The sequence below is a fragment of the Hakea prostrata genome, chromosome 9, assembly GCF_041222555.1.
Source record: "Hakea prostrata isolate BN-2017 chromosome 9, UWA_Hpros_2, whole genome shotgun sequence".
NCBI lineage: Eukaryota > Viridiplantae > Streptophyta > Magnoliopsida > Proteales > Proteaceae > Hakea > Hakea prostrata.
This window is the reverse complement of record NC_142608.1, coordinates 64,630,700-64,656,791: the sequence shown is the minus strand read 5'-3', so window position 1 is coordinate 64,656,791 and position 26,092 is coordinate 64,630,700. Positions and strand designations below refer to the sequence as shown.

The 26,092-nt window shown below is 36.3% G+C and overlaps 2 protein-coding genes across 3 annotated transcripts; one reads left to right on the top strand and one right to left on the bottom strand.

The window, feature by feature from the left end:
• Nucleotides 1-4,747: 4,747 nt before the first annotated feature.
• On the bottom strand, nt 4,748-12,113 carry LOC149006120 (glycine-rich RNA-binding-like protein). Of its 2 annotated transcripts, XR_016175457.1 has the most exons (7): nt 11,697-12,113; nt 8,109-8,177; nt 7,876-7,982; nt 7,698-7,787; nt 7,538-7,575; nt 5,273-5,505; nt 4,748-5,117 (listed from the first exon to the last, which is right to left on the bottom strand). XR_016175457.1 is itself a non-coding variant. In XM_089167695.1 (5 exons), the coding sequence occupies exons 1-4, from the start codon at nt 11,791-11,793 to the stop codon at nt 7,740-7,742; spliced, it is 321 nt and encodes a 106-aa protein (XP_089023821.1). In that variant the 5' UTR covers nt 11,794-12,113; the 3' UTR covers nt 5,514-7,575; nt 7,698-7,739. The 2 variants fall into 2 exon arrangements, 1 of the variants encoding a protein (XP_089023821.1); XM_089167695.1 differs by lacking the exons at nt 4,748-5,117; nt 5,273-5,505 and having other exon boundaries at nt 5,514-7,575.
• Nucleotides 12,114-14,285: 2,172 nt separating this feature from the next.
• LOC149006119 (protein FAR1-RELATED SEQUENCE 5-like) lies at nt 14,286-17,902 on the top strand. The gene is given in 6 exon segments (XM_089136043.1): nt 14,286-14,710; nt 15,302-15,375; nt 15,541-15,890; nt 15,892-17,207; nt 17,209-17,572; nt 17,729-17,902. Coding segments are annotated over 6 exon segments (2,703 nt in total).
• Nucleotides 17,903-26,092: the final 8,190 nt, after the last annotated feature.

The window sequence follows — 26,092 nt, the reverse complement described above, 5'->3', positions numbered from 1 at the left end:
GTGGCCCCCATTATTAAACACAATCATCTGCCACTTCGCTTCACAACTCTTTAAAACTAGCTTACATTTGGCAAAAAAAAAAAAAAAAAAAAAACTAGCTTACATGGTTACATACTTACATGTCAAATTATATTATTAGCCTTGTTAGATATGACAATATTTGTTATTCAATTAGGGTATAAATGTAAATTTAATAGTATATTCCACTAGTACCATTAAATAAAAAAATGTAAAAAAGAAAATCAGCCCCTTTCAGATGCTCCTCTGAGTTGGAAATTAGAGTGTCTTTTGAACAGCTGGGATTGAGGTGGTGTCTCATTAAATAAAAAGCTAGGGTTTTTCTTTTTGCCCTTTTGGATAATCAAATAAAAAGTTAGGGTTTTTTTTTTTTGTAGTCAAATAAAAAGCTAGGCTGAGGCTTGAATGGAGTGGTTTAAAATGAAATTTTTCTTTCCATATCGTGTGAGGATAATTTATACATCTATGTCGTGTGTAGTATTGTTGCTGAATCTCTTGTTTGCAAGGTTAAATCTGTAGCGTATCGTACTTTATGCCTTGTTTTAAATCCGTGGTCTCAAGATTTATGTAATGTCAATGCCATGCATAGGACACGCTCAAATATAGGCTCATTTCTACCAAAAAAAAATTAACATACATATTATTTAAATAGCACTTGAAATGGAGATCGTCGACCATTATTGTACAATTTGTACTTAATAATCTCTAGATCATCAAGATTTGCCAAAGAATAAAGTAGTCGTAATAAAGTCCCTTTAATAAAGATGAAAGCATAATAAATATAATTGATTACATAATTCAAATAATTCGAAGATTTAAATTTACGAGAAAATATCAGTTAAAGGTTGCAAGTTTTTTCTTTGTTTTTGGTAAACAACAACTTCATTTAGAAAGACATGCACGAGCTACAACCGAGACATCTAAATTGACAAGGTCCTGTAGCCAAGGAGTAGAAGTGGGCCAAGCTATCTCGCTCAAGAGAGATAGAGCCCTCCTAACTAGGGAATCAGCACAGAGTTACTTTCCCTATAAATATGATGAATTACACATTCAATGAATTTGGTTCTAAGGTATATGATATCATCCAAAATCGGTCTGACTTCCGGGGGGTCAGGATGGAGACAGTCTTCCAAGTGGCGGGTAAGTTCTTGATTGTCAGTTTCAAAATGCCCCTTGTCATGACATTCGCCCAATGTTAAAGATTGCAACCTTATGTTCACTATGCTTTGTATATATGTATCATTTTAAATGGCATCTGAAATGCAAATCGCCGTCAACTATTAGTATGTTTTACAATATCTAGCTCATCCAGGTGGACCAGAGAGAAACCTAACATATAATAAAATCCATTTGATAAGGACGAAAAATACAATAATTGTCACTGGTTACATAATTCAAGCAATTCCAACATGTAAATCTAATGGGAATTTTGTTTTCTTCCAATGTCCTCCATTTTCTATGCGGCTTCCATGGTCGTTCACTGATTTTAATCACAAAGATAACTAATGTGGATGACTCAAACCATTAGGTAAATAGAAAATCATTTTTTCCCCTTTTTTTTTTTTTTCTCCAAAACTACCTGTAGAATCCATGGTAGTCATTGCATTGAATTTCATGATTTATCTCTTGTGTATATCTACGTCCACAATTTAATTGTTTTTTTTCTTAATCATGCAGGCTAATCATCTAATTAGAGTCAATGCTTGACCAAAAAAATTAGAGCTAATGGATTCACGATGTGGAAATTTGTTGCCATGGAATAGAAGGAATTGCATTTGCATTGAAATTTGTCTACTTTCAAGGCTAAATCAACCATATATTAAGTTTTATCTTAATCTTTTGTATTCATCTAGAAGAAAATCATGGTTGAGGGTTTTGTAAAATGAAATGCAATTACTTACAATCCACTAAAAAATGGGCTGAAAACCATTTGATAAAACTATTTTGTTTCAAGTGATTTTAAAGCATAGATTAAAGTTTATGAAAGTTTCTACTTTAATAAACAATTTTGATGTAACAACTATTTGTTGTTGCATCTATTTCCCAAAACAAAAGTCAAGTCCATGCTAACATTACCAGTCTATTGTTGCATCGAAAATGTTTCTCAGCAATTTTTTTTTTTTTTTTGAATTTCTCAAAATAAAAATTAGATGCAAGTTAAGCTTAAGCGAATCAATTAAAATGGGTACTTTATAGAAATTGGCTCTCTAAAACATAGCAATGACAAATTTTATAAAGTTTATTACAATTTTCAAATTTATTTGAAGAAAAATGCTTATCAAATTTTTACATAGATGTTTTTGCTTTAAAAAACACTCAAAATTGCTTCTCGTGTTTCTCGAAGTAGAGGGATTTTTATTTGCGGCACCTTGACTGCTACCAACGCTTATGGAGTTGACCAACGCAATTAAACAACAATCCAACGATGAGGTTGCATTCCCCAATCTCAGTTCTCCAACTATTTTTTGAAAAACATGCAAAGTATAGCAGCCGGCCCAACCGCTCATGGGCCGAATTAGGTAGGGTCCTAAGAATAGACTCTGTATGTAGTTCCCCAATCCGTTAGTCTTTTACATAAATAAAATTAAACTATTAAATGTAAAAAAAAAAAATTTGTATTGTTTAAATGTAAAATGATCCATGAAAACAAACCAGTTTAATAGTAAGTTAATTTAACATATTTAACTTAAGTTTAAGTTTTAACTTTTAATTCAAATCATTTAGTTATTTTAAAATTTAAAAGTCTAATTAACTTTTTCTAATCTTAACTTTTTATTTTCAAATTTCATTTAGTTTTATTATTTTAAAATTTAAAAGTTTTAATTGATAACTCTTAACTCTTACAAATTCAATTTCATTGAAGTTTTAATTGATAACTCTTAACTCTTACAAATTCAATTTCATTGAATTTTTAATTGTAACTCTTAACTCTTACAAATTCAATTAAATTAGGTGAAAATTGTGAGGTTGGTATACACATGATAGAAAAATCTAAAAGTACTTTATAAAATTTCTCGAAGCGTAGAAGTGAAAATTTGGATCAAATTAATGCCATCAAATTTCAAATTTACTTGGAGAAACATCCTCTAAATTTTGTAGATTTGTGTGTGAGAAACTAGGATTTGAAGTTGAGGAAAAAATAAAAATTTATTTCAATATTGATTTTTAATTTAGTCTAAACCGTTAGCTAAACCGAATCCAAACCATTAGGCCAAACCGTTAGTCAACCCATGCATTAAAACAAAAAACGAATCTAAATGGCGGTTTGAGTGGGGTTTTCAACCGCACCATTGACACCCCTAATCGGCAGGGTTAAATATGTAAATATCAAAATTTACTTTTACATTAAAGGATTTATCATTTTAAAATAATTTACAAAATCACTCCCTAACTCTACCCGATTTCAGATTTTACAAACCCTCCGCTCCACCTCTTCGTCCAACCATCATCGTCAATTTCAGCGATAAAGGAAAAAGAGGAATTCTCCAGTTCCTTAGTCAAAATAGCTCCAGCTAAATGTCCCGGTCGGCAAAATCATCTGTAATTTCGATTGCAAAAGAAAGAAATAAAGAAAAACCATCACAACTGGTCATTCAGCATCTAAAACAACCACTCAAGAGTAGAAATAAAAACCCTAAACTCTAAATCAAACTACACAATCAGCCTTTCCATTATATTGGCAGGGGTACCCATATAGAAGAAACCCAAAAACAAAATTGTGCACAAAACGAAACTAGGAGATGCAATGGAGGGAGACAAAGGAGAAGAGGGCTCAAGAGGGGAGGTTGTTAGAGCAAGAGTGGAAGAAGTCTATGGAAAATCTTGAGAGAGAGGCTAATGATGGAGCAAGCCTGGAGAGAAAGAGAAGAACAAAGGAGGATGAGGGAAGAGAGAAGATGAGAGGAGAGAAATGCCCTTTATCCTCCGATTCCGAATGACACTAAATTTGCGGCGGCCGACAATCATTTGCCGGACGGTACCTTCCTCTTTCTTTTGTGTTTCGAAAACTCGGTCATCATCTTCGGCAATGGGTCCCTGACCGTTTCGCCGACTGGGACGAAGAGGTAGAGCAGAGGCTAGAGGGTTTGGAAAATTTAGGATTGAATCGGGTAGAGTTAGGGAGTGATTTTGTAAATTTGTAAAATGATAACTCCTTTAATGTAAAAGAAAATTTTGATATTTACATATTTAACACCGCCGATTGAACCCTCACCGTTGGATTTTTTTTTGAATGTGTGGCCAAATCTGGAGCGTCGGCGGCAGCAGCTGACAAATAAAAATCCGAAGCAGAGGCACTTAAGTACCGGATGAGTTATCAACAGGGTCCTATGTTTTCAAAGACAAGTTTTTATCAAAAGCCTAAATAAATGTTTCTACTTTCAAGAACAATAAACAATAAACACTATTCTCTAGTGTTCTCCAAAACAGAAACTCCTGGTGGGTTAACTCACCCCTGCATGTAAAGTGTGAGAGCAGTCAAGCTTTTATATGATTTGGCCTTAAGTAAGAGGTTTAAGAATAGGACAATATATCATGTAGGAAAGGGAAAAGAAGAATGAACCTGTGGGGCCCAGGCCGAACAAGCAGACACAGGAGCACGACGGGAGGCAAAAGCCAAACCGGGCCAAACCGGGACCCAAAGCCCGAGAAGGAAAGGAAGGAGGAAAACGGGGGGGCCCCGGACCTGTTTGTTTCCAGGGGCCAAATGGGCCGCGGGCTAAAGGTGGTACATGCCACCAGCATCTGTTCAAAAGAAAACTTTTAGCTCCACGAGCAGCTAAGTAATCTACCATAGAGTTTTGAGACCTGCTAATAAACCTGAAATCTAGGAAAACAAAACATGAACACAGGGACTGAGTCTCTTTAATTAAAGCTATTACAGACCCAATCTAGGGAGTGTGGCTGATCCTTTAAAGCATTCACCACCAGTAAACAGTCAGAGAAGACCACAAGCTTTGTAACTTATAATGACCAAGCAAGGATGACTCAATCACGAATAGCCTCAATTTCCATTGATGTTGCTGATGAACCTCGGCAGTGCTTGGCTTGGGCTGCAACAAAGCTTCAGATAGGATCCCAAAGCACACATCCTCGCCCTCCTGAATTATCATGGTAGCTAGTAGTTACTCATCAGAAAACTACCATGATAACTGTTTTCTGAATACCAAAAACTATTGAAATCTGTGATTACAAATTATCCACTTTTAAGTGAAGTGGAATTGTTTACCAAAAATGAATGAAGCGGATTTCTCACCATTCCCAAAACATTCATCAGAAGAATGAGAAAAGTCTTGGAAGTTCCAACTGTAGTTTGGACAGAGCACTAGTCCAAACCGAAGCTACCATTGCAGAAGACAAGACTCATCCATAACATGATTCTGTCTCAAACACTGGGTGTCATGGTGCTGATGTAGACAAGCAAACAACCAAAGGGTGCTGACAGTTTGGCTACTGGTTTGTGAGACTTGAACTGTGCCATCCTTCCATCTGGCAAAACACCATACATGATACAACAGTTAACAAAAAGTATGCATCTTTCTTCAGAAGAAAACCCTCCATTTCAATTCCTTCTACTTTTCAACATACTAGTGAATTTTCACATGCAACCATATATGAGGGTGTAGAAAAAATATTAAACTGAGTAGGGGAGTAATATATCTCATATATAGAGTGGCATGATAATTAATTTTTATTCACACCCAAAAAATTTTTTTTTAATTTTTACCAAAAAACAAAAGTAATTAATTAGTTTTCAGATTAATGTACAAAATTACTAATCAAATCTCATAATACTCTATCTATAGAGTTCGGACATTTTGTAAAACTTGTCAAAATTAGGTTGGGCCAGCTCACAACCATATAAATCCATCCCAAGTCATACTCGTAGGCGACCATTAGTTATAAGGTTGTGGCGTTGTTAAAAACAAATAATATTGTGAACGATAATGTGAAGTAGTGAATATAAGTGAAATAAAGTGAACACAAAGAAATTCTTAAAAATCGTGATAATTATAAAAATGCCAATCGTGTGAGGCATTTTAAGAGTACTTCATTTTTTCCCCCGGTGATTAGAACTACTGTGTTCATACATTATGTATGATTTTCTTGAGAAAAACTTTAGGGAGATCCCAAGATGGCAAAAACCATAGACACACCAAAACTATGCCAAATTGGCAATCAACCCCTTTTCCGTTAGAAACATTAATTAGTGAAAGGAAATAATGAATATACCCTTAGTTGTATTATTTTATTTCTTATGATATAAAATAGTGAATTAAGGAAGAAGGAATTCATCGAGGAAGAAATTAGATGAAATTTAGGATTCAATTTTTTAGGAGCAACATTGTAAAGTCACAAAAGATTAAGGGTAATATAGGAATTACAAAATTATCTAACCATCACTTAACAGAATTTGCTAAAGAATGTACCATTGTGAGAATTTAAGAGACATTTTGGGGTGTCTCTATCAATTTGACATATTTTTGGAGTGTATGTATCTTGGGATGTTTATGAAATTTTCCTCTTTTTTAGAAATACACTATGCATGATTTTTTATTTTTTTTGGGAATAAAAATACATTATGCATGATTGAGGATAATAGATATCAAAATCACATGGATAATCAAAATGTTTGAAGTTATTGTCTTTGATCATTCTATGCAATTAGTTAAAATTTAACACGATGATTTTCAATTCATCTTTTTCTTTTGAAGAATAAGTTTGATATACTGGAGGATATTGAAATACTACTAACTTGTAAGAAAAAAATATCAAGTAAATTGTTATTTCAAATTTAATGACAATATGAACTAGATTAGACTACTTATTTTTAATGAGTTGAATGATTATTCAAATCCTTCAATTACAAAATTTCATACATTGCAATGTACATATTAGGTGGTTCTCGACATGTTATTTTTTATTATAAACTATAATTTTGAAGTATTATTATATTAGAATTAGTTGAATAATGTTAAATTTGCAATTCGGGAATACAATTGTATTAGAATTGTTATGCTATTCGGTTATTCTAATAAGAGGACTTTTTAATCTTTATTTATATCTAATTTTGGTTAAAAAATAGATATTTATTTTTTCTCTTCCATAGTATTGTGCAAGTAACTTATCTCCTATAATTGAGAGGAGGGGAGAAAATAACTAACTTGTTAAATTAAACACAATGATAAGAAATGAAAAAAAAGTTTAGACATCACAAAAATTAATTAACATAGAAGAAAGAAAATGGTTATAAACTATGTATTATTGAAAATGGCGTTGCAATTAATATTGATTATTATTATTATTGTTGTTATATGAAATAAAACTAAATTTTGGGCATTATTTATTATTCTATGCAAATCGAATGATTAAAGATTTTTAAGGAAATAGAATGTAGCCAATTCTCTTGAGTTCATGTTTCTATAATAGTGGTATGATTTCTTCCACAGGGGAAGGCTTTTTGCTTCTTCAAATATCATCAATGACCAAGACACATGGGGCAGATCTGAAAGGCACGTACCTGTTTCAATTGATAGTAGAACTTGAAATCTTAGATACCTAGAGACAAAGATTGGATATCAATGGGTTAGCTATAGAAAACACTTCATCTTTGGAGAAATGCAGTTCCATATTGATGGAAACCTCTTGCAAAATATAGATCAAAAGCACCAGAGGCTCACATTCTACAACTTGATTCAAACAAGTGCCAAAGATTATGCTCATCATCCCTTGTGCGCAAAATGAACACGAATGTTTCTGTCATCCAATAACTGAAACACATGATAGAACCCAACATTCAATAAAAGGAGTGGCTAACATATTTATTATTACAATATGCTTGAATATTTACAGGTTTACCTGGCCATCCATTTTTTGTAGAGCAATACTAGCTGCACTTTCTGCTGCAAAACGCACAAATCCATACCCTTTTGATTTCCCACTTTTATGATGACATATAACTTTAACTGCCAGTTTCAACCAAAAAACAGAAAAGCAATGTTTTTCTTTAATAATTTGTATGTCACAGCTTTAGTGGCTGTAGCATCCACAAGAAAATTAGATTAGAGACTGCCTTGTTCCTACTGGAATACCTTCAATGATTTCACCATATTGTCCAAATGCTTCCTTTAGGACAATTTCATTGGTATCATAAGAAAGACCTGCAATAAAAGAAGCGAAGAGGGGGGAACACTTCAAACAGAATAACATCATAAAAACAAGCAGAGGAAATGCGGTGACATGCTATTGTGAGAGTAATGACCAACAAATCTGTCTGGCAGTATTTAGTGAATTCTTAACTAATTTGAACTGCAGTGACAATTGTCTCTTGAACTTTGTCAATTCAATGCGCGATTAAATTTAAGGGTCAGAAAAGCTAGTGTAACAACTGAAACACAGCAAATAGAAGGAACAAAATTACTTGCCAGAAAGTTGAAATTCCTAGTGACAGAATAGTTCCTAGAGTTCTCGTATTTTACTTAAGAAAGATGGCACCACTAAAAGGATGTCTTCAATTGTTTCAGCAGCCAAGGCCAAGACCATAAGATAGAGTCTGACCATCACCAGGGATTCGAGATAAAGAGATGGCATGCCGGAAGGACAACGGGAGAAGATCGTTCAGGCAGGAGATGTGGCTGAGTTTTAGCCTAGTACTAAGAAGGCACCAAAAACTCATTAAGCACAAGATTTGAGCAGTTAATAGAGAGCACCAAACTAATGCGTTGGCTTTGGGTGGCTCTTCGGTGCTCTTAAGAAGAAGCCAAATGATGAACTCTCTTAAGTTTTAAGCTCCTTTAAAATGTATGGAGCTTGAAATATTTAACCATATTTAGGAGAAAAATAATGCATGCATAAGCAAGGATTCAAGGTTAAAAGAAATCAGGGAAGCTCCTTGGTTGAAATAAGTTAAGCAATAAAAAAAAATACAAAAGGACCCCTCTTAAGCTAGACAAGATCCAAGAAATCACGGAAGTATGAGAAAGATAAAATTCAACCCGATATTTTAATTATATTTTCTATGAACAAGTCTCTCCACAACTTGGAAATAAAATAATGAATTGAGATCTTCTCTCTCAATCTCTCCTTCATCCTGCAATCTGATTTTCCTTCTTGCTCTGTTTCTCTTCCTTCTTCTCTTTCCTCTCTTGTTCATCCCGCAATATGATTTTCCCTTTTGCCCTCTAACCTGCTCCATAAATTTCCCTGCCTCCAACTCAAAATTATCTAAAGATGAAAATACAGACCCAGACCTGTGAGAACTGAGAAGGAAAGTCTCTCCACAACTTGCAAGTAAAAGATTGAATTCTCTGTCAATCTCATAAGAGATCTTTCTCCTCCTCCTCCTCTTTCATCTCTTCCCCTACCCACAATTCTGGTTCTCCTTTCTTCTCTCTAACCTGCTCTATAACTTTTTCTACCACCCTTCTTGTCAATAGCCTCCTATTCGTTTCTACTGATTTGCTTCAGCTTCAAATCCTACTTTGAAGGAATATTCTCTATTACTTCTGGTCAGTCCACCCATCAAAAGGATTTAATGAGTTCTTATAAACTAAAGCATATTTTTTTCTCAAGTATCAGTCTGCACGTGTCAAACCGTACTGACTTTATTGGGCAACTCCAACCGAAAAAGAAAAGAAAAAACAATTAGGTGTCAAAAGATCAATCCATTGATGTATACATTGATGATGTTATTTCATAACAGTTCAAGCTTTTTATCTTTTGAATAGTAGTGGACATGGCATTAGAGCAGGAAAATCAAGCTTCTTACTGCAGGGAAATGCAGTGGAAGAGTTCCCCAACATTTCTTCTCCCACATGAGTTCCATGTGCAAGGACTATAGGATCTTGGCCTGCATTTACAGGGGAGTCGATGCATACAGTGGCACTGCCCTTCCCTAATAGTTCGAGCTCTAAAATGAAAGGGCAGCTGACTCAATCATGCTTCTGGTGATGAGGGCATGATCTGGTAGGTTTTAATCATTTATGCTGAATTTTCAGCTCCAGAAAGTCTGGTGATGCAGAAAAAGATATCCCAGTTCAACTTAGATTAAATTCTATTCCTACAAAAACCAAGAAATCAATGTCGAATCCTGAACTAAAAGTGATAAAGGAATTCAGAAACTTGAGCATATCAATTTCAACCAGATGAAACTCTATCGGGTAATTCCAGTGAGACCTGATGAATTGTGCATTCCTAGAGATTATATCAAAAGGGAAGTCAGCTCCTTTAAAACCTTTAGTCAAAAAGCTGTAGTCAGAAAGGGAAGTGGTGCATTCCTAAAGGAATAATCTCTCTACAAATAATAAAGGCCCTAAGAAGAAAGGCTTTTCTGACCTGTAGAACGTAAACCAAAACTAAGTATGCGATTGGTAACGTTTTTGTTCTGAGAAACCAGTTCTTATGCAAAACCGTTTTTTAATGTTTCTGTGCTAAAAGACCTTGAAAACGGCGTTTGATAAATCCGTTCTGAAAATATTTTCAGAGCACTAATAATAGAATAAGTTGCTGTTTTTTTTTTCTTTTTTCTTTTTTGGGTTGAAAAATAAAGTTGTTTGATAAACTCGTTTTAAAGCTTCAATTTGAACCAATTTTCTCACTTTTGTTTATGTTCTTTGGTAAAAACATCTTTTTGATATTCTGCAAAAAGCATTCTTTAGAACACTTTTTTGACCGGTTCGTTCTTAAAGAACAGAAGAACGAACCATTTTATCAAACGCCTCTAACCCGTTCTTCCGTTTCCAAAGAACAAAAGAACGCCAAAAACGTTTTTTAAGAACGTTATCAAACGCGCCCTAAGTTTCTGGCCAAGAGCGGTAAAAGGGTAGAATAATCTAAAAAATCAGAGAGAAATGTCACCACAAATAAATTGAAGTACTACATGTCTACATCTACCTTCAGTCTTCCATGTAATCGAGTAAACAATCAACAGAAAACAACTTTGACCACAAACAAATCAGGGTACTACACAAGGACTAAAGGGAAGATACAGTTGGGCATAAAACTAAGAAAATCATCCCCACAAATTGGTCTGGGCTTGAGAAAAAATGGCTGGCTCAGGGCTGTGTTTCGTTAGGCTTTTCTCTGACCAAGAGTTACATTATGTTCTACAGTTTGTGTTCTGCAAGATTTACCAATTTAGTTGTTAGTAATTGGAAAATTCCATGTTCATTATTTTCAAACAAAGTCATTGAAACTTATGCATATCCATGCCTAAACAATGGTGGACCCATCTTTATTCCAATTAACTCTATGCATATAGGTGGTGGAAACGGTGAAGATTCACTTGGCTAATGCCAGGTTGACTTGTTAACTAGATGTCTTAGCCACAAAATCCAGTAAATTTGGATCTAAAGGCTGTCAGGCAATTCAAGCAAATTCAACTAAACTCGCCTCAATCCAAATAAGTAGAGTCCACAATCATGTCATGTTTCTCTATCTGAAAACACAGGAGCTTACATAGCACAATGATTTTAGGAGTATCATTTCTTGGTACCCGATTTGCAAAAACACAAGTACGCAAAGAAGGCATTAGGACCATAAGAAACTTAAATAACGATTTATACCCCTAATTCCAGATCAAACTGCATATATATATTTCACCTAGTTATTATTGGATTAAAATGGACTGAAGAAAATTATGGTATGACTGCTCGCATGCAGAGAGAGTGAGAGATTCATACCACCCACGAACAATTTACTGCAAGAACCTCGAGCGAACAGCAGCCACCGAGAAGTAGGAAGAGTCCCAAAGAGACTTCTACACCTCAGACACTGCATTTTCCTTGATACCAGTACTGTAATCTTCCATTCGAATGGGAAAAAGTTTTCCGTGATTTCGAAAAGTAACGTAGAGCGATCCCTCTTTCGACGTCTTTTGTCTTGCAATCAACCTTGTCGATTTAACAAGGATTCGATTAACAAGATTTGGGTCTTATTTGACTCCATTTATTCCTGATCGATCGAGTCCTTCATCAACCTAACGGCCATTTCCAACCAAAGAAAATAAAACCCAGGCGAGTCTTGGGATCCCGTGAGCTTCTCGTTCACTTGGAAGGCTCATCGCAGCTGCAATAGCGGGCTGCTCCTGCCCAGCTAAATTTCGCCCACCCCAGCCCTTATTAGCCCTACCCCTACGTACGGATTTTTATTTGCGGCAGCCGCCGTTGGCTGCCGCTAACGGCCCAGATTTTACAAAACTTAAAAGGAAAGATCCAACGGCTAGGATTAAGAATGTGGGGGAATCAATGTAAATGTAATTTTATCTTTATTTTCTTTCAAGGGTTTTCTACTTTAGAAATTTACAAAATCAAACCCTATTCCTTTCTCTCTATCTGCCGCCTGCCGGACTGTTTCACAGTCGATTATCCTATTTTTACCTCCGTTTATTCAAGCTCTTGACAAGCGAATCAGAGATCTGTAACCTCTTAGTCACGACCACGATGGAAACTCTTCGGTCTTCTTTGCATCATACAAAGCCAGAGATTAGGTTTTGGCATCATGGTTTTCATATCAGAAATAGATTTGGGCGGAATCACCAATAGATCAGACGGTGCGGCGTTTGATGAAGTTGACATTCATGGGAGTTGTCCAGCCTGTTCTGACTCCAAAAATCACCAATAGAGTTGTTCGTTCCCATTCGATTCAGTTCCGTTCGCAGCACAACTACTACTCCTCCTCCATGACCAACACGGTGAGAGTTGCAGATGCCTAGATGACCTCTGCCAATTTCAACACTTGTGCTCATCTCGTCAAGGTAAAATTTCAGCTTCATATTTTCCCCCTTTTCAAGTTTACAAAAAGAACCTAATTCATCAATGGAATTGTGTTTTGATTTATGGGTTTCCCTGGTTTCTTATCCTCCCTAAGGATGCAGCTGCTGCAGGCGCCAAAATGGTTTTCTTCCCTGAGACCTTCTCATACATGGGTGATCAAGAAGGAGAAGCTTTGAAGCTGGTCGTAGAGAGTTTAGATGGCCCCAACATGCAAGCATATTGTGCTCTTGCTAGGTCTATATCCAGTAACTTTTAATCTACGCTTGAGGTTTTCGATTTATGTTTTGCTTGCAAGCGATTGTAGTGTGATCCGTTCGCATTCGATTGTGTATCTGATTTGCTTGTCAAAAGACGGAGGTAAAAATCAGGGTTATCGACGGTGAGGCAGTCCGGGCAGATGGAGAGAAAGGAATAGGGTTTGATTTTGTAAATTTCTAAACTAGAAAACCCTTGATGGTAAAAAGATAAAATCGAATTTATATTGATGCCCCCGCATTCTTAATGCTAACCGTTGGATCTTTATTTTTAAGTTCTATGAAATTCTGGGCCGTTAGCGCGCAAATAAAAATCCCCACGTAACGCGGGATTGAGGGGTTGATGGACCATTCGGCCACAATTCCCACTTCAGCACAGAATCCATTTTTTATGCTTTTGTGCTGAAGTGGGCAAATTTGGCACAGAATCTGTAATAAAATATTGTATGGTTGAACACAGATGGGCACGTTTCTCTGGCTCATCTTGGCACAGAATCTTGTATGGTATGTACAAAGTATACAAAATGAGCATTTTTTTTTTTTTTTTTTAATAAAACCAAAAGAAAACTATGCTAAATACAAATACCATTTAAGAACATCAAAACCAAAGGAAATGTCACCAAAGGCTCCATCTATTTATAGAAAAATGGTTTTTATTATTTGTCAAAAACAAAATTAATAACATGAATCCTGATGGAATCGAATCATCATACCCTAGAAACTTTCTAGGTGCTCTACCATTTGAGCTAAGGATTCTCACTTACAAAAACACATGTTGGATCAATCCAAAAGTGTCCCTATTATGAAAATAGCCAACTTGTGCATTCAAGCTACCTTAATCCCAACCACCCCCTTCATGAGGAATCCGGATCAGCGACCCCGATGGGGAGCACTTTGTGCTCCCCGGACGCCTCCCTGCTCGACACGTGTTTATGAAAAAAAAAAAAAATTTACGTTTTCGACTCCATTTCCGTTCCGTCTTCTACGATTTTAAAACTTCACAATTGTTTATTTCGTTTCCCGCTAAAAGTAATTTTCGTTTCAACTTCTTCTTCTCCGTCTCTCCTTCTCTCTTCATCTCTCATGCCTGAAAACCAAACCCAGTGAACGAAGCCATATTTTTCTCTCCATCGACTACTTCCGACTACCTGTTTCAACTTCTTCTTCTCCGTTTCAACTTCTTCTTCCATCGACTACTTCTCTGTCTCTCTTCTCTCTTCTCTCTTCTCTCTTCTCTCTTCTCATGGCTGAGAACCGAAGCACCTGGAAAAAACCTATCTTCCAGTCTCCGTCTCCATCTCCTTCTCTCTTCATGGCTGAAAATCAAACCACCATTGACAGAATCGTGTTTTCATCTCCATCTACATCTTCTCAGTCTTCTTTGGCTAAGAACCGAAGTAGCAACGAAAAATCCATATTTTCGTCTCCATCTCCTTGTCTTTTCATGCCTGAAAACCAAACCAGCAGTGAAGAACTGAAATCCATCTTTTCATCTCCATCTACTTATTCTCTATCTTCTCTTTTCATGGTTGAGAACCAAAGCAGCAATGAAGAACTGACCAGCAAGGAAACGACCACTCTCTCTTCTGATGTGCCTTTTCCCTGGCCTGATGCTCAGCTGAACCTCTCTCTATTGGCTGAAAATCACCCAATTGCTCATTTGGAAAGGTAAGGTGTCTCTGTTTCAATATAATGAATGTCTTTGCAGAAATAAAATCCTTGGTTTGGCTAACAAATGAACAACTCCATGGTCAAATATAATCTAATGGGAACCAAAATGGAGTTATATCTAATGAAGATTATGATCCGTGGTCTTTGGCTATTAATTGTTTTGTGTTTTCCCCAAAGTTTTGTTTAGTGGTGGTGTGGGGAGGGAGATGGTATGGATTGTACTCCTATGGAATTGGAATATCATTGTCATTATTATTTTGGTTCCTTAATCCCTTTGGGCAAAATAGGATTAGATTAAAATCCAATCATGATTGTGTGTTTATATGTTGATGTCTTTTATGCTACTTTTATTTATTTATTTTTTCACTTCACCCAGTAGTGATAGTACTTTTGTATATCTTAATTTTGAAAGCTCTACAAGTGTAGAAAGTGAGACGAGGGAGAGAGGGGCCATGATTTAATTTAGACTGAATCACTTTGAGTGTTTTTGACTCTCCAATACAGCCAAAGGAGAGTCTGTCTTTTCTAAATTGGATGAGTTTGCTTCAGTAGTTAGTTGGATTGCTTTGAAGTTATTTACTGATATAGGTGTGTTGTTGGTGGCATCATGATCCACATGAATAATAAGCTTGCCACTAGCTTATGGATATGCATTTCCTTTGGTGAATCCAACAATTGTTTAGTTTGTTTTTTACTAGTGTGCTACTCATTTATATTATGTGACTATCGATCTCTTGTTAAAGGATATTTAACTTAAATATTTTCAGTATATATTTTGTTTTTTCAAATCTATCTACTTAAATATTACTACATTGTATCATGTACAGGCACTATGAATATTAGTAGTGAGAGCAATTCAGAGATGAGTAATGAAGAAGAAGTAATAATCGAAGAAAATATTGAGCACATTACAAAAGGGAAAATGGGGATTGACAATATCAATGGTGCACCTATTTCAGAAGAAGGCAAAGATTTAGAAAATGTGATTCCCTTAGTCGGTATGGAGTTTGTATCAGATGATCAGGCTTACAATTTTTATAATTCATATGCCAAAAAAGTAGGTTTTAGCATCCGTAAAGGTAGATCTGGAAAAACAAGAAAAAGTTTGGTAATGAAAAGAATATTTGAATGTTCAAGAGAAGGATTTCGAAAAGTAGATAAAAGGACTCGTAATTTGAAAAAAGAGTCAAGCAAAGACTAGAACTGGTTGTAAAGCAAGAATGGTGGTAAAACTCATAGATGGGATGTGGTTTGTTACTAAAATTGAATATGAACACAATCATTCTTTTGCAACTGAAAAGGAAGTATTTCTGCTTAGATCACATAGGGTTATAAAGCCCACACAAGCTTTAAAAATTTCAACATTTGATGGTTCAGGAATATCACCTACAGAAGGGTATGATTGCTTATGTGAGGAAGTTGGTGGACATGATAACCTTGGCTTTACAAAAAGAGATTACAAAAATCATTTGCGTAGCAAACGCATGAAGGATTTGACAAATGGAGATATTCAAGTTGTTTTAGAGTATTTGGAAAATAAACATCTAGAAGATCCAATGTTTTTCCATAGTGTTCAAGTTGATGAAGATGATAAAATGACAAATTTCTTTTGGGTGGATGCAAGGTCAGTTCGAGATTACTTTCTCTTTGGTGATGTTGTTTGTTTTGATGCAACCTATAAAACAAACAAATATGGTCGGCCATTTGCTCCTTTTGTTGGAGTAAATCATCATAGGCAAACTGTATTTTTTGGAGCTGCATTGCTTTTGGATGAAACAACAGAATCTTTTGTCTGGTTATTTCAATCATTCTTAAAAGCTATGTCTGAAAAAGCGCCAAAAACAATTCTTACTGATCAACATGCTGCCATAGGGAAAGCTGTTGCCACTGTAATGCCAGATACGTGCCATCACCTTTGTTTGTGGCATAAATACCTAAATGCAGCTAAAAACCTCTCCATTGCTTATTCTCCTAGCTTTAAGAAAAAGTTCAAGAATGTCATATATGGTCCTGAAACTGAAGAAGAATTTCTCTTTGCTTGGGATGAATTGTTAAAGGAGTTCAATCTTGAAGAAAATAAGTGGTTGAAAGAATTGTTTTCAATTCGAAAGAAATGGGCTTTAGTATATGGAAGAGAACATTTCTGTGCAGACATGACAACCACTCAACGTAGTGAGAGTACTAATGCTTATCTTAAGAGGTACTTGAAAAGAAAATACAACTTGAGTCGGTTTTTGAAGCGGTATGAGAAGGCAATTGAGGATTTTAACTCCAATCATAAGATTCCAAAGTTATGGGCTGATGTGGCAATGTTAAAGGAAGCAGCCAAAGATTACACATTGAACATCTATGGTATGTTTGAAGAAGAATACAAAAGATGGATTGCATGTCACTCTAATATTGTTGGAGAGATAGGGCCAATTTGCACATATAAAGTTTCTGAGGAAAGGAGAAATTGTGAGAGATCAATCACATTTGACTCTTCTAACAATACTCAATGAGAGAAAGATTTACACACTTCCACCTAGATATATATTGAAAAGATGGACAAAATCTGCTAAGGTTGGAATGGGAAGTGATAATGATGGTTGTGTTGTTCAAGAGGATACAAGCACAAGTTCCCGATATAGTGACATATGCCATCAAAGTGTTAACCTTGCAACACAAGCTGCCAATAGTGAAAAGGCAACTTTGTTCGTGAAAAGGTTGTTGAATGATGGACAAAAAAGAGTTGAAGAAATTTTGAAACAAGAGTTAGAATGGGAGCCTAAAAGAAATGCATTAAACCATTGCGATCAAATGTCTCAACAAGTAAGTGGAATTCAAGCAAAATATAATGGTGGACCAGGTGGTAGAAAGGTAAGCATTGTGGAGAAGAAAAGAAAAAATAAGTCTACAAACCCAAGAAATGGTCAAGCTAAAAAAGGCAAGTAAATGTTAATTTATGTTTTTGTGTTCCAATGCTTTTGTTTTACTGATGATGAAAATTTTGTATTTTTTTCCATTTGCTTACAGGGCCAAAAAGTGAAATCTCAAAAAGAAGCAACCAAGCATCTACCCAAGCACAAAGCCAACTATACCTATTGCCATGCCCATCAACTTTTAGTGGTCCTGTACAATTTCAATATGCCTTCTTCTCATCTCTTGTTTCACAACATGTTACTAACCCTCAAGGAATGTCTATGGTGAGGAACTATTCTAATTACTAATGCATAAACTTTTATTGAAATTATTCTAACTAACAAGCTTCCTTTCACAATTGTGTTACCAAACACCACCCTCTATAGTGTTAGTTATCAATTTCACCTGGTTTGTCATGCTCTACTTTATTAGTTATTCAGTTGTCATGTGTCACTAAGTAGCATTTGCTGTAATTATTTTCAAATATTTTGTAGGATTTGGAGCTTCAGTTGAAGCGGCAAGAGGAATAACAATGCTGGAATGAGAAATGACAAGTGCTAACAAAGGTGAGTTTTTTTTTTTGTTTTTAAATGATTGAATTGAACCTTTTAATCTTTCTTCACTAATTCTAGTTATTGCAGGAATTCAATCACATCATCTAGCATTGGAAGCCTGAATTTTTGAACTTGTGCAAAGAGGGAGCTGCATTTTGCTTAGAAAGGGAAAAGAACAATGTACCCCAAATTTTGAATGCCTTGTTAGTTGCTGTAGGTGAAGACCTAGCTAAATGCTGCTTCACATTTTGGAGTTCAAGTTCAACAAATTCACTCATCTTATTGTAGTTGGAAAGAAATGTTTCTCGTTCCCACCATATCTTGGCCTTTACATTTAACCCCTCTGCTTCTTACACTTGTTATAAACTCTTCAATGTGGCGTTCATAACCAACTGACTTTGTTAGACTACCTTCACCAATGCATAGTCTTGGATTTACACCAAGGGACTTTAACTGCTTGTACACCAAGATGATAGCATGTTATTCTTACATTTTTACTATTAATATATTATGTAGCTTCTTTTGGGAGTGAGCAGTAAACTTTGTTATGACAGGTTGTGTAACTGTATGTAGATACTATTGATGTTAGTGTTATTTGGTAGTTAGCAATATATAAGCCAGCTGCTATTATATAAACCAAAGGAGCAAATAGAAATCAGAAACTTTGTCTTCACAAACCAATCGATGAGAAACAGGTGGCACTCAGTTTTCCATTCAGATACATTGTGGTGCAATCTCAACTCTCTTCTGCTGCATCTCATAGGTTTAATTGATCAACTCAAGTAAGAATTCAAGATGAGGGTGAGATGAATTATAACAGAAGAAGTTAACATGTGCCATTTTCTCACAACATTCCTTGCTGAAGTTTGCACACAAAGGGTCAGCATGACTCATTGAAAATTGAAATTATGCACACAAAGGGGCAGCATGACCTAGTTGGAGAGGATCCTAAATTTTCATAGTGCTTCTTCCCCAAACCATAACAGTGGTACACAACCCACCTTCAATCCAACTCTGATTTGGTGTGTACAAAGTCTCACCTTAAAAAAAAAAACTCTGTTTTCTTTCTTCTTCTTTTTTATCTTTTATGTTGTGTGTTTTCTACAACTCTGTTTTTATGGGAAAGAATGGACTTCCATGGTTCTTCAATGTCACCATTTTTCTGAGAGCAACAAACGTATTTCAGAGAAAGTAAATAAGAAATTTGTAACAACGTTTTAAAATAAGAAAAAAATTAAAGATGGAAAGATGGGTTTTCTGCGTATGGATAAATGATCCACTGGAAGAGAGAAGGAGAGAGACAGAAAAAGAACTAAAACAATAAGAATCTATGTTTTAGCAGGAAAGAAAATCAGGAAATCTTAAAAGATTTAAAATAAGAATAACAGGTGAGCAACCGGCCAGGGAAAAGACACAGCAGAAGAGTGGTCGTGGTCTTCGCTGCAGCTTCGGTTCTCAGCGGAGATGAAGATGAAAAAACAATTCTGTCACTACTGTTTTGATTTTCAGCATAATATGAGAAAATCACTGCTGGGGATGAAGAGAGGAGAGACGGAGGAGAAGAAGATAGAAACGAATGCAGGAACCAAATTAGAAAATGGTAAAATAAGTTTCAAAATGAGAAACAATTGTGCAGTTTTAAAATCGTAGAAAACGGAAAACCAAATTAAATTGTGTCAATGGAGATGAAAACATGATTCTGTCAATGGTGGTTTGATTTTCAGCCATGAAGAGAGAAGGAGATGGAGACGGAGATTGGAAGATGGGTTTTTTGCAGGTGCCTCGGTTCTCAGCCATGAGAAGAGAGAAGAGAGACAGAGAAGTAGTCGATGGAAGAAGAAGTTGAAACGGAGAAGAAGAAGTTGAAACAGAGAAGTAGTCGATGGAGAGAAAAATATGGCTTCCTTCACTGGGTTTGGTTTTCAGGCATGAGAGATGAAGAGAGAAGGAGAGACGGAGAAGAAGAAGTTGAAATGAAAATTACTTTTAGCGGAAAACGAAATAAATAATTGTGAAGTTTTAAAATCATAGAAGACGGAACGGAAACGGAGTCGAAAACGTAAATTTTTTTTTTTTCATAAACACGTGTCGAGCAGGGAGGCGTACGTCAGGGTCGCTGATCCAGCCATTCAAGTGTGGAGAACTGCATATAAAACATGAACAAGCTTACACAACACACTTAATAAACAAGCAAAATAGAAGAAATTTCAATGCATGTGATTCATATATTTTTCATACTAGGTCTTCAATGGCTTCCAGCAATGCCTTATTTTGCAATTTCAAAAGGTATGGGATCCTTGTTTCAGAATGTCTGGTGAGATTAAACTGTAGATGAGACTCATCATTCAGACAATCATCACACACACATATTTGTTAAATACGTTACAGCAACAATAATCCAAGAAAATTCATCCAAAAACCTGCCAAAGGCACAAGGAAAAATGAGACTAAATACTTATCTAGTTACATAAAGGTAGAGAAAGCACATTAGCTGGGCAAATTTACTTGTTCTACCCCATGCTATTTGCAGTGAAACAAGTCAAAAAGCTGTTTTAATGAAGCAGCAAAAAGGTAGGATCATTTGCAATGTAAGATATTAAGCATGTCTGAGGCAATATACATAACCACTTGAGATGGAAGATGACATTATTCATCCATCCTCATTTACACACATACCACACCAAGCATGATAGACACAAATCCAAGTCCATGCAGCACCAAAACAAGGCTATTATCCACAAAGGTTCAGTCCACATATCACATAAAGAAGGTGCTGAACCAAGCATGTTTGCCTTCCCCCCCCCCCCTCTTTTTTCTGTAGTACTAAATTTGCTTGGTAACATCACATATTTCAACTGACACACAGCTACAGTGGTCACAAATCCCAACTATCACATTGAGAAAGATTTTATCTGCATGACAATATAATTGAAACAAAAGGTTTGCATCATGCTCCAGAAAAGTACTGCATCGCCCATCTTTGGCTTACTTAATAAAACAAAAAGAATTGAAATGACACAAAATAGGCTAGGCATTTTGAGAGATACCCATTCCTCATCAGCTTCATAGAAAGAAATATGTATTAATAATAATCCAATTAGACCTGCATTTTGCACTAATTAAAACAAACAAAACAGAGCATCACATTTTTGTGTCATTGTTGATTCATGAGCAGTTCCAGTGAGTACTTTGATCATGCAGAACAAGTTGAAGCCGAGCTGCAGATTCACAACCTTGAATTAGTTCTTCTATTACCTTCTCTCGAGCAGAAACTGATTTTCTAGTGAAGGGCTGAGAATCCAACCTACACTAGGAGATGAGGGAAGATCATCATCTGAGACTAATCTGTTCCTAATCTGAAATTTTACAAGAGACTTTGGTTGTATGGTCATTGGGTTGATTGATCTTACCAAGCTTTCTTCTTACCAAGAAAACTTAAAGGTCTCGGTCTGTTGTAATCTTCCTACCCTGCAATAATAAATCCAAAACTAAGGGAGAGAGAGTAAAAGTACCGCTTGTTAACAATGAGATATAAAAACTATACTTGTTTAGTTGAGTTTCAACTCCTCAACACTTGGTGGGCTAGTTTGTTTTAGTCTCGTTTGACAGCCATAAAGGTTAAACAAAGTGATTATGAAGGCTGCTTTGTAGATGCCATAGGAACTTCTATGTTTTTCCATTGGTTTATCTAATAAAAGGCTGAATACATGTAGGATTAAGCTTAATTGTTCTTTAACTTCGAAGCTTAATCAACCAAAAAGGAGATGTGGACAACAGATAGAGAGAACTTAAAGCATGAATGGTGGAAATCCAACAGCACTAAAAGGCAACCAGATTTGGCCTATAATATTCATAAAGAGAGAAGAAGGGATTGGATCCCAATAATTGACATCCCCCCCCCCCCCTCTCCTTCTCCATTCTTCTATCTATTAAACCATTCTAAATGATGTCCTATTGAGTATACTGACCCAAAAATCAACACCATCTTCCACACCCCTGAAAACCCACTCCTCAAACTAAGAGCAGAGGTTAAATCTGCCACGGTCTTCACAAAAACCTCTCAACCATAGCATGGAAACTAAAACAAAAAGTATAAAAAAATAAAAGAAAGGCTAACAAATTAAAAACGAACACATCCACACTCAAAAGCATCACATTGATCTACCATCACCACTTGAAGGGAAAGTCGATCAACCAAGTTTCCTCTGATAAATAAAATGTTATAAATTTAATTAGTTAAAGTAGGGATATAATACATGAATAAAAATCCGGGAGACCAGATCCTATCTTGCTGCCATAACAGAGAATCAGAAGGAAGATTAACATAAGCATGTACAAATACATAAATAACAATCCAAACAGCAGATGTTCTGAATAAATCAGGCAGATGAAATTATCATGGAGATCAAAAAATAAAATTGATGATTCTTATCCTAAAAAAATTTTACATTGTTGGACCTCATAGGGTAAAATCCAAGACTCCAAAAAAAGAAAAAGAAAGTCATTTCATCATGCTCTCAAAATAAACACTAATTTGAAAAACTTTGAAAATGCACCATCTCAGATTAAGCAGGACCATGATCAACTACTGCTGGTCTCAATTTGGATATGTCAAGCTTATTAGTTCAGATCTAATATTGATGATTTGAAACTAAGATCACCAAGAATCTTGACTAAGTGGATAATTTAAGAGAGAAAAAAATACAGTTTTAACTGGCAAGAAAAGAGAAAAACAGTTTATGAATAGAAAATAGACACAAAATTCCTTAAGCTCATAGTGTATAATCATATCTTAAGACTCAGAAGGGGGTGGGAATTTTGAAACCATGCAGATAATTGAGAGAATCCTTCAATTGTAACAGAGCAATCCTCTCCTCCTTCAAACAGCTTTTAGAACCATAAGCATCAAAACAAAAACATAAGAGACTTACGAGAACTGCTGCAGAAATCACACTAGAAGAAGAAATAAAAGTTCCCATGACTAATCCAATTGCTACTCACAAAAGATTAATTTCCGGTATAACAGGAGATCATTTTGAAGCTACATATATATAGCCAGCCAAGTCAAATCAAGTCATCATAAATGTATAAAATATAACAGAAGATTCAAGTTTATCACAGCATCTTGCAAGAATATCGACCTCAAGTTACACAAGAAACGATCAAAAGTGCAGAATAACAAGCAACATCAATTTAATTAAGTTAATCAAAGAACATGGAAAAATTCTAGCTTTCTACTGTCCAAATCACACTATTAAAGAGCTGTAGCAGCAGTAGGTACAAAAGCTTAATTCAGAAACAGGGAACTACACTAGCTCAATAGTTGGGCTGGCACAGCAGAGTCATACACACCTTAGAGCGAGATGAGAGAGACGAGGTGAGAGACCTTGAGAGCAGAATCCACAACCAAAAGCTCTTTGGTAACCTTGCTCGAACTACAACGCAGAATCCACAACCAGAGGTTAGGGTAAGCCCTAATTTCACCCGAATCCGAACATAAATTACTGGCGAAAAAAGGACTAGACAAAAACATACCACGGGCGAGGGCAGTCACAGATGCAAGGGCTCCTCTTATGGCGAAATCGGTTGATGCTCTTCTTCAACCTCCAATACAAAGCAGGCAGACAAACTTGAGAGAGTCCAGCAACCCAGATACTTAATCGAGACGAGACAGAGCCAAAGTGCCGTTGATGGAGGGGCAGAGAGACGAGAGAGAGCAGAGAGAGACGACAGAGTCGAGAGATGGACAGAGACACGAGAGAGACGAGAGAGAGACGAGAGAGCTTATCTAGGGCTACCAAAGTGCCGTTGAGGGATGACCGTTGAGAGATGACCGTTGAGAGACGACAACCAGAGTGCAGAGAGACGAGAGAGAGCAGAGAGAGAGCAGAGAGAGACGACAGAGTCGAGAGATGGACAGAGACACGAGAGAGACGAGAGAGACGAGAAGGCTTATCTAGGGCTACCAAAGTGCCGTTGAAAGATGACCGTTGAGAGACTACAACCAGAGTGCAGTGCAGAGAGACGAGAGTGATGAGGAGCTTTGAGGAGCGGTTATCGTGAAATTACATCGATAACTATAATCAGCGGCAAAATGGTAGAGAATCACTTCTGTGCGAGAGAAGCTTCTCTGACACAAGGAAAAAGTGTGCCCATTGCCTGGTTCGGCACACATTTGCTGAACCAGCACAGAAAATCCGAACCGGTTTACTATACAAAATTCTGGTCACTTCTGTGCCAAAACGGACAAATGGCACAGAATAAGTGTACCAAGGCTTCAGGGGTAAGGATGACCTTTTTATTAAAAGTTAAACATATATTTTGAACGGTTAGGTTTATATAAAGGGTGATGATTTTTACATCTGGTTGAACCTCTTCATTAAATGCTAAACATTTATTTTGTGTTGGCTGACTTGTCTCTATGCAAAAATTAGGAGTGCATGCAAGGCGGGGGGCGCCCCGGGCCGGGGGGGCGGCGGGGGGGGGGCGGCCCCGCCCTGACCGGGTTGTCGGCTGGTCTCCCCCTCTTTCTCACACAGCCGGCACGGCCCAAAGGCCGGTAGCCATGGGAAGCAGCGGATTATTCTTGCGCCCCATCGGCCTTGCCCTTCTCCGCTGCATATCTATCCCATTCACCCCTACCACTTGTGATCTTTTAGGCCGACGGGTCTCCGGGGGAATGCGCATCGATTTTGTCCATGATTATGGTCCTAATCTTGGCCTTAATTTTGTCCTTGATGCTTGACCTCAATGAATTAAGAACACGGACAAGGATAGGGCCAATCAGAGCCAGAGCCAAGTATAAGGTCAATCAGGGTCAACGCTAGGGACAGAGGCAAAAACCGAGACCAATGAATTAAGCAGGATAGGGCCAATCGAGCGAGCAAGATAAGGTCAATGGTCAACGCTAGGGACAAGGTAAGGCCCTTAAGTTGTAGGAACAATAATCTTGGCCTTAAATTAGGGTTAGAACAGGAATGAACTTAGATTAGAATATATAGGACTATGCTTGGGATTGTAAAAGCCTAGCCCAGCCTACACTGTTGCAGCCATATGCAAAATGTTGCTACTTTGGCAGATAAGGAATTAAATTTCTTACACCAACCTATAGCAGCTTGTGATCTCCCAATCGACAGGTCTGATCAAGGAGAGTACCCCTTTATTACATTTCTAAAGTAAATTAGAATCTACTTTAGATCTGGAAAGTAGTGGGGATTTTCTGCAATTTGTAAGTGTACAATTGTAGAGAAAGCCATGCGTGAAGGGCAGGGGAGAAGGAGAAACACAACGGGAACCAAAAATTTTGAAAATGCACTCTGATGCTTGCAAAATAATTTAACTCTCGCGTAAATATCCGAATATGTGAATACAAAAATACCCGTGAAGGTTATTTTTATTAAAATTAAAATACAGTGGATAAAAAAGATATTTGTGATTTTTTTATTATTTATTTGAACAATTCATAATAATATTTTAATAATTTAATTTGAGAGGTCTTTGAAATTTTCTCTAATTTGAATATAAGCAAGGGATTAAAAGTAATACTGTAAAGACAGAAGACATTTAGGGTAATATAGCAATTATGAGATTATCTAATTGTGACTTAACAAAATTTGCTTACTGAATGTGCCCTTGTGCACAAATAAAAGACATTTTAGAGTGTATCTACTAATTCGATAAATTCTTGAAGTGTATTTTTTTCGCTATTCATTTTGCAGTTCTTAAAATTTTCCCTTATTATTAGTATTAAACCTAGTAGCTTTATACTAAGGAGTTGGGATTATATTGTATATAGTTGAGACCTTTTCACTAAAAGGTGTGGGTTGGTCTTCTTTTATTGGTAAAATTACCATCTCTTCTAAAGTGAAACGAGGCAGCGTCAACCCTATCATGCTTTTGCCCAGCTTAGGTCAATTCAGATTAG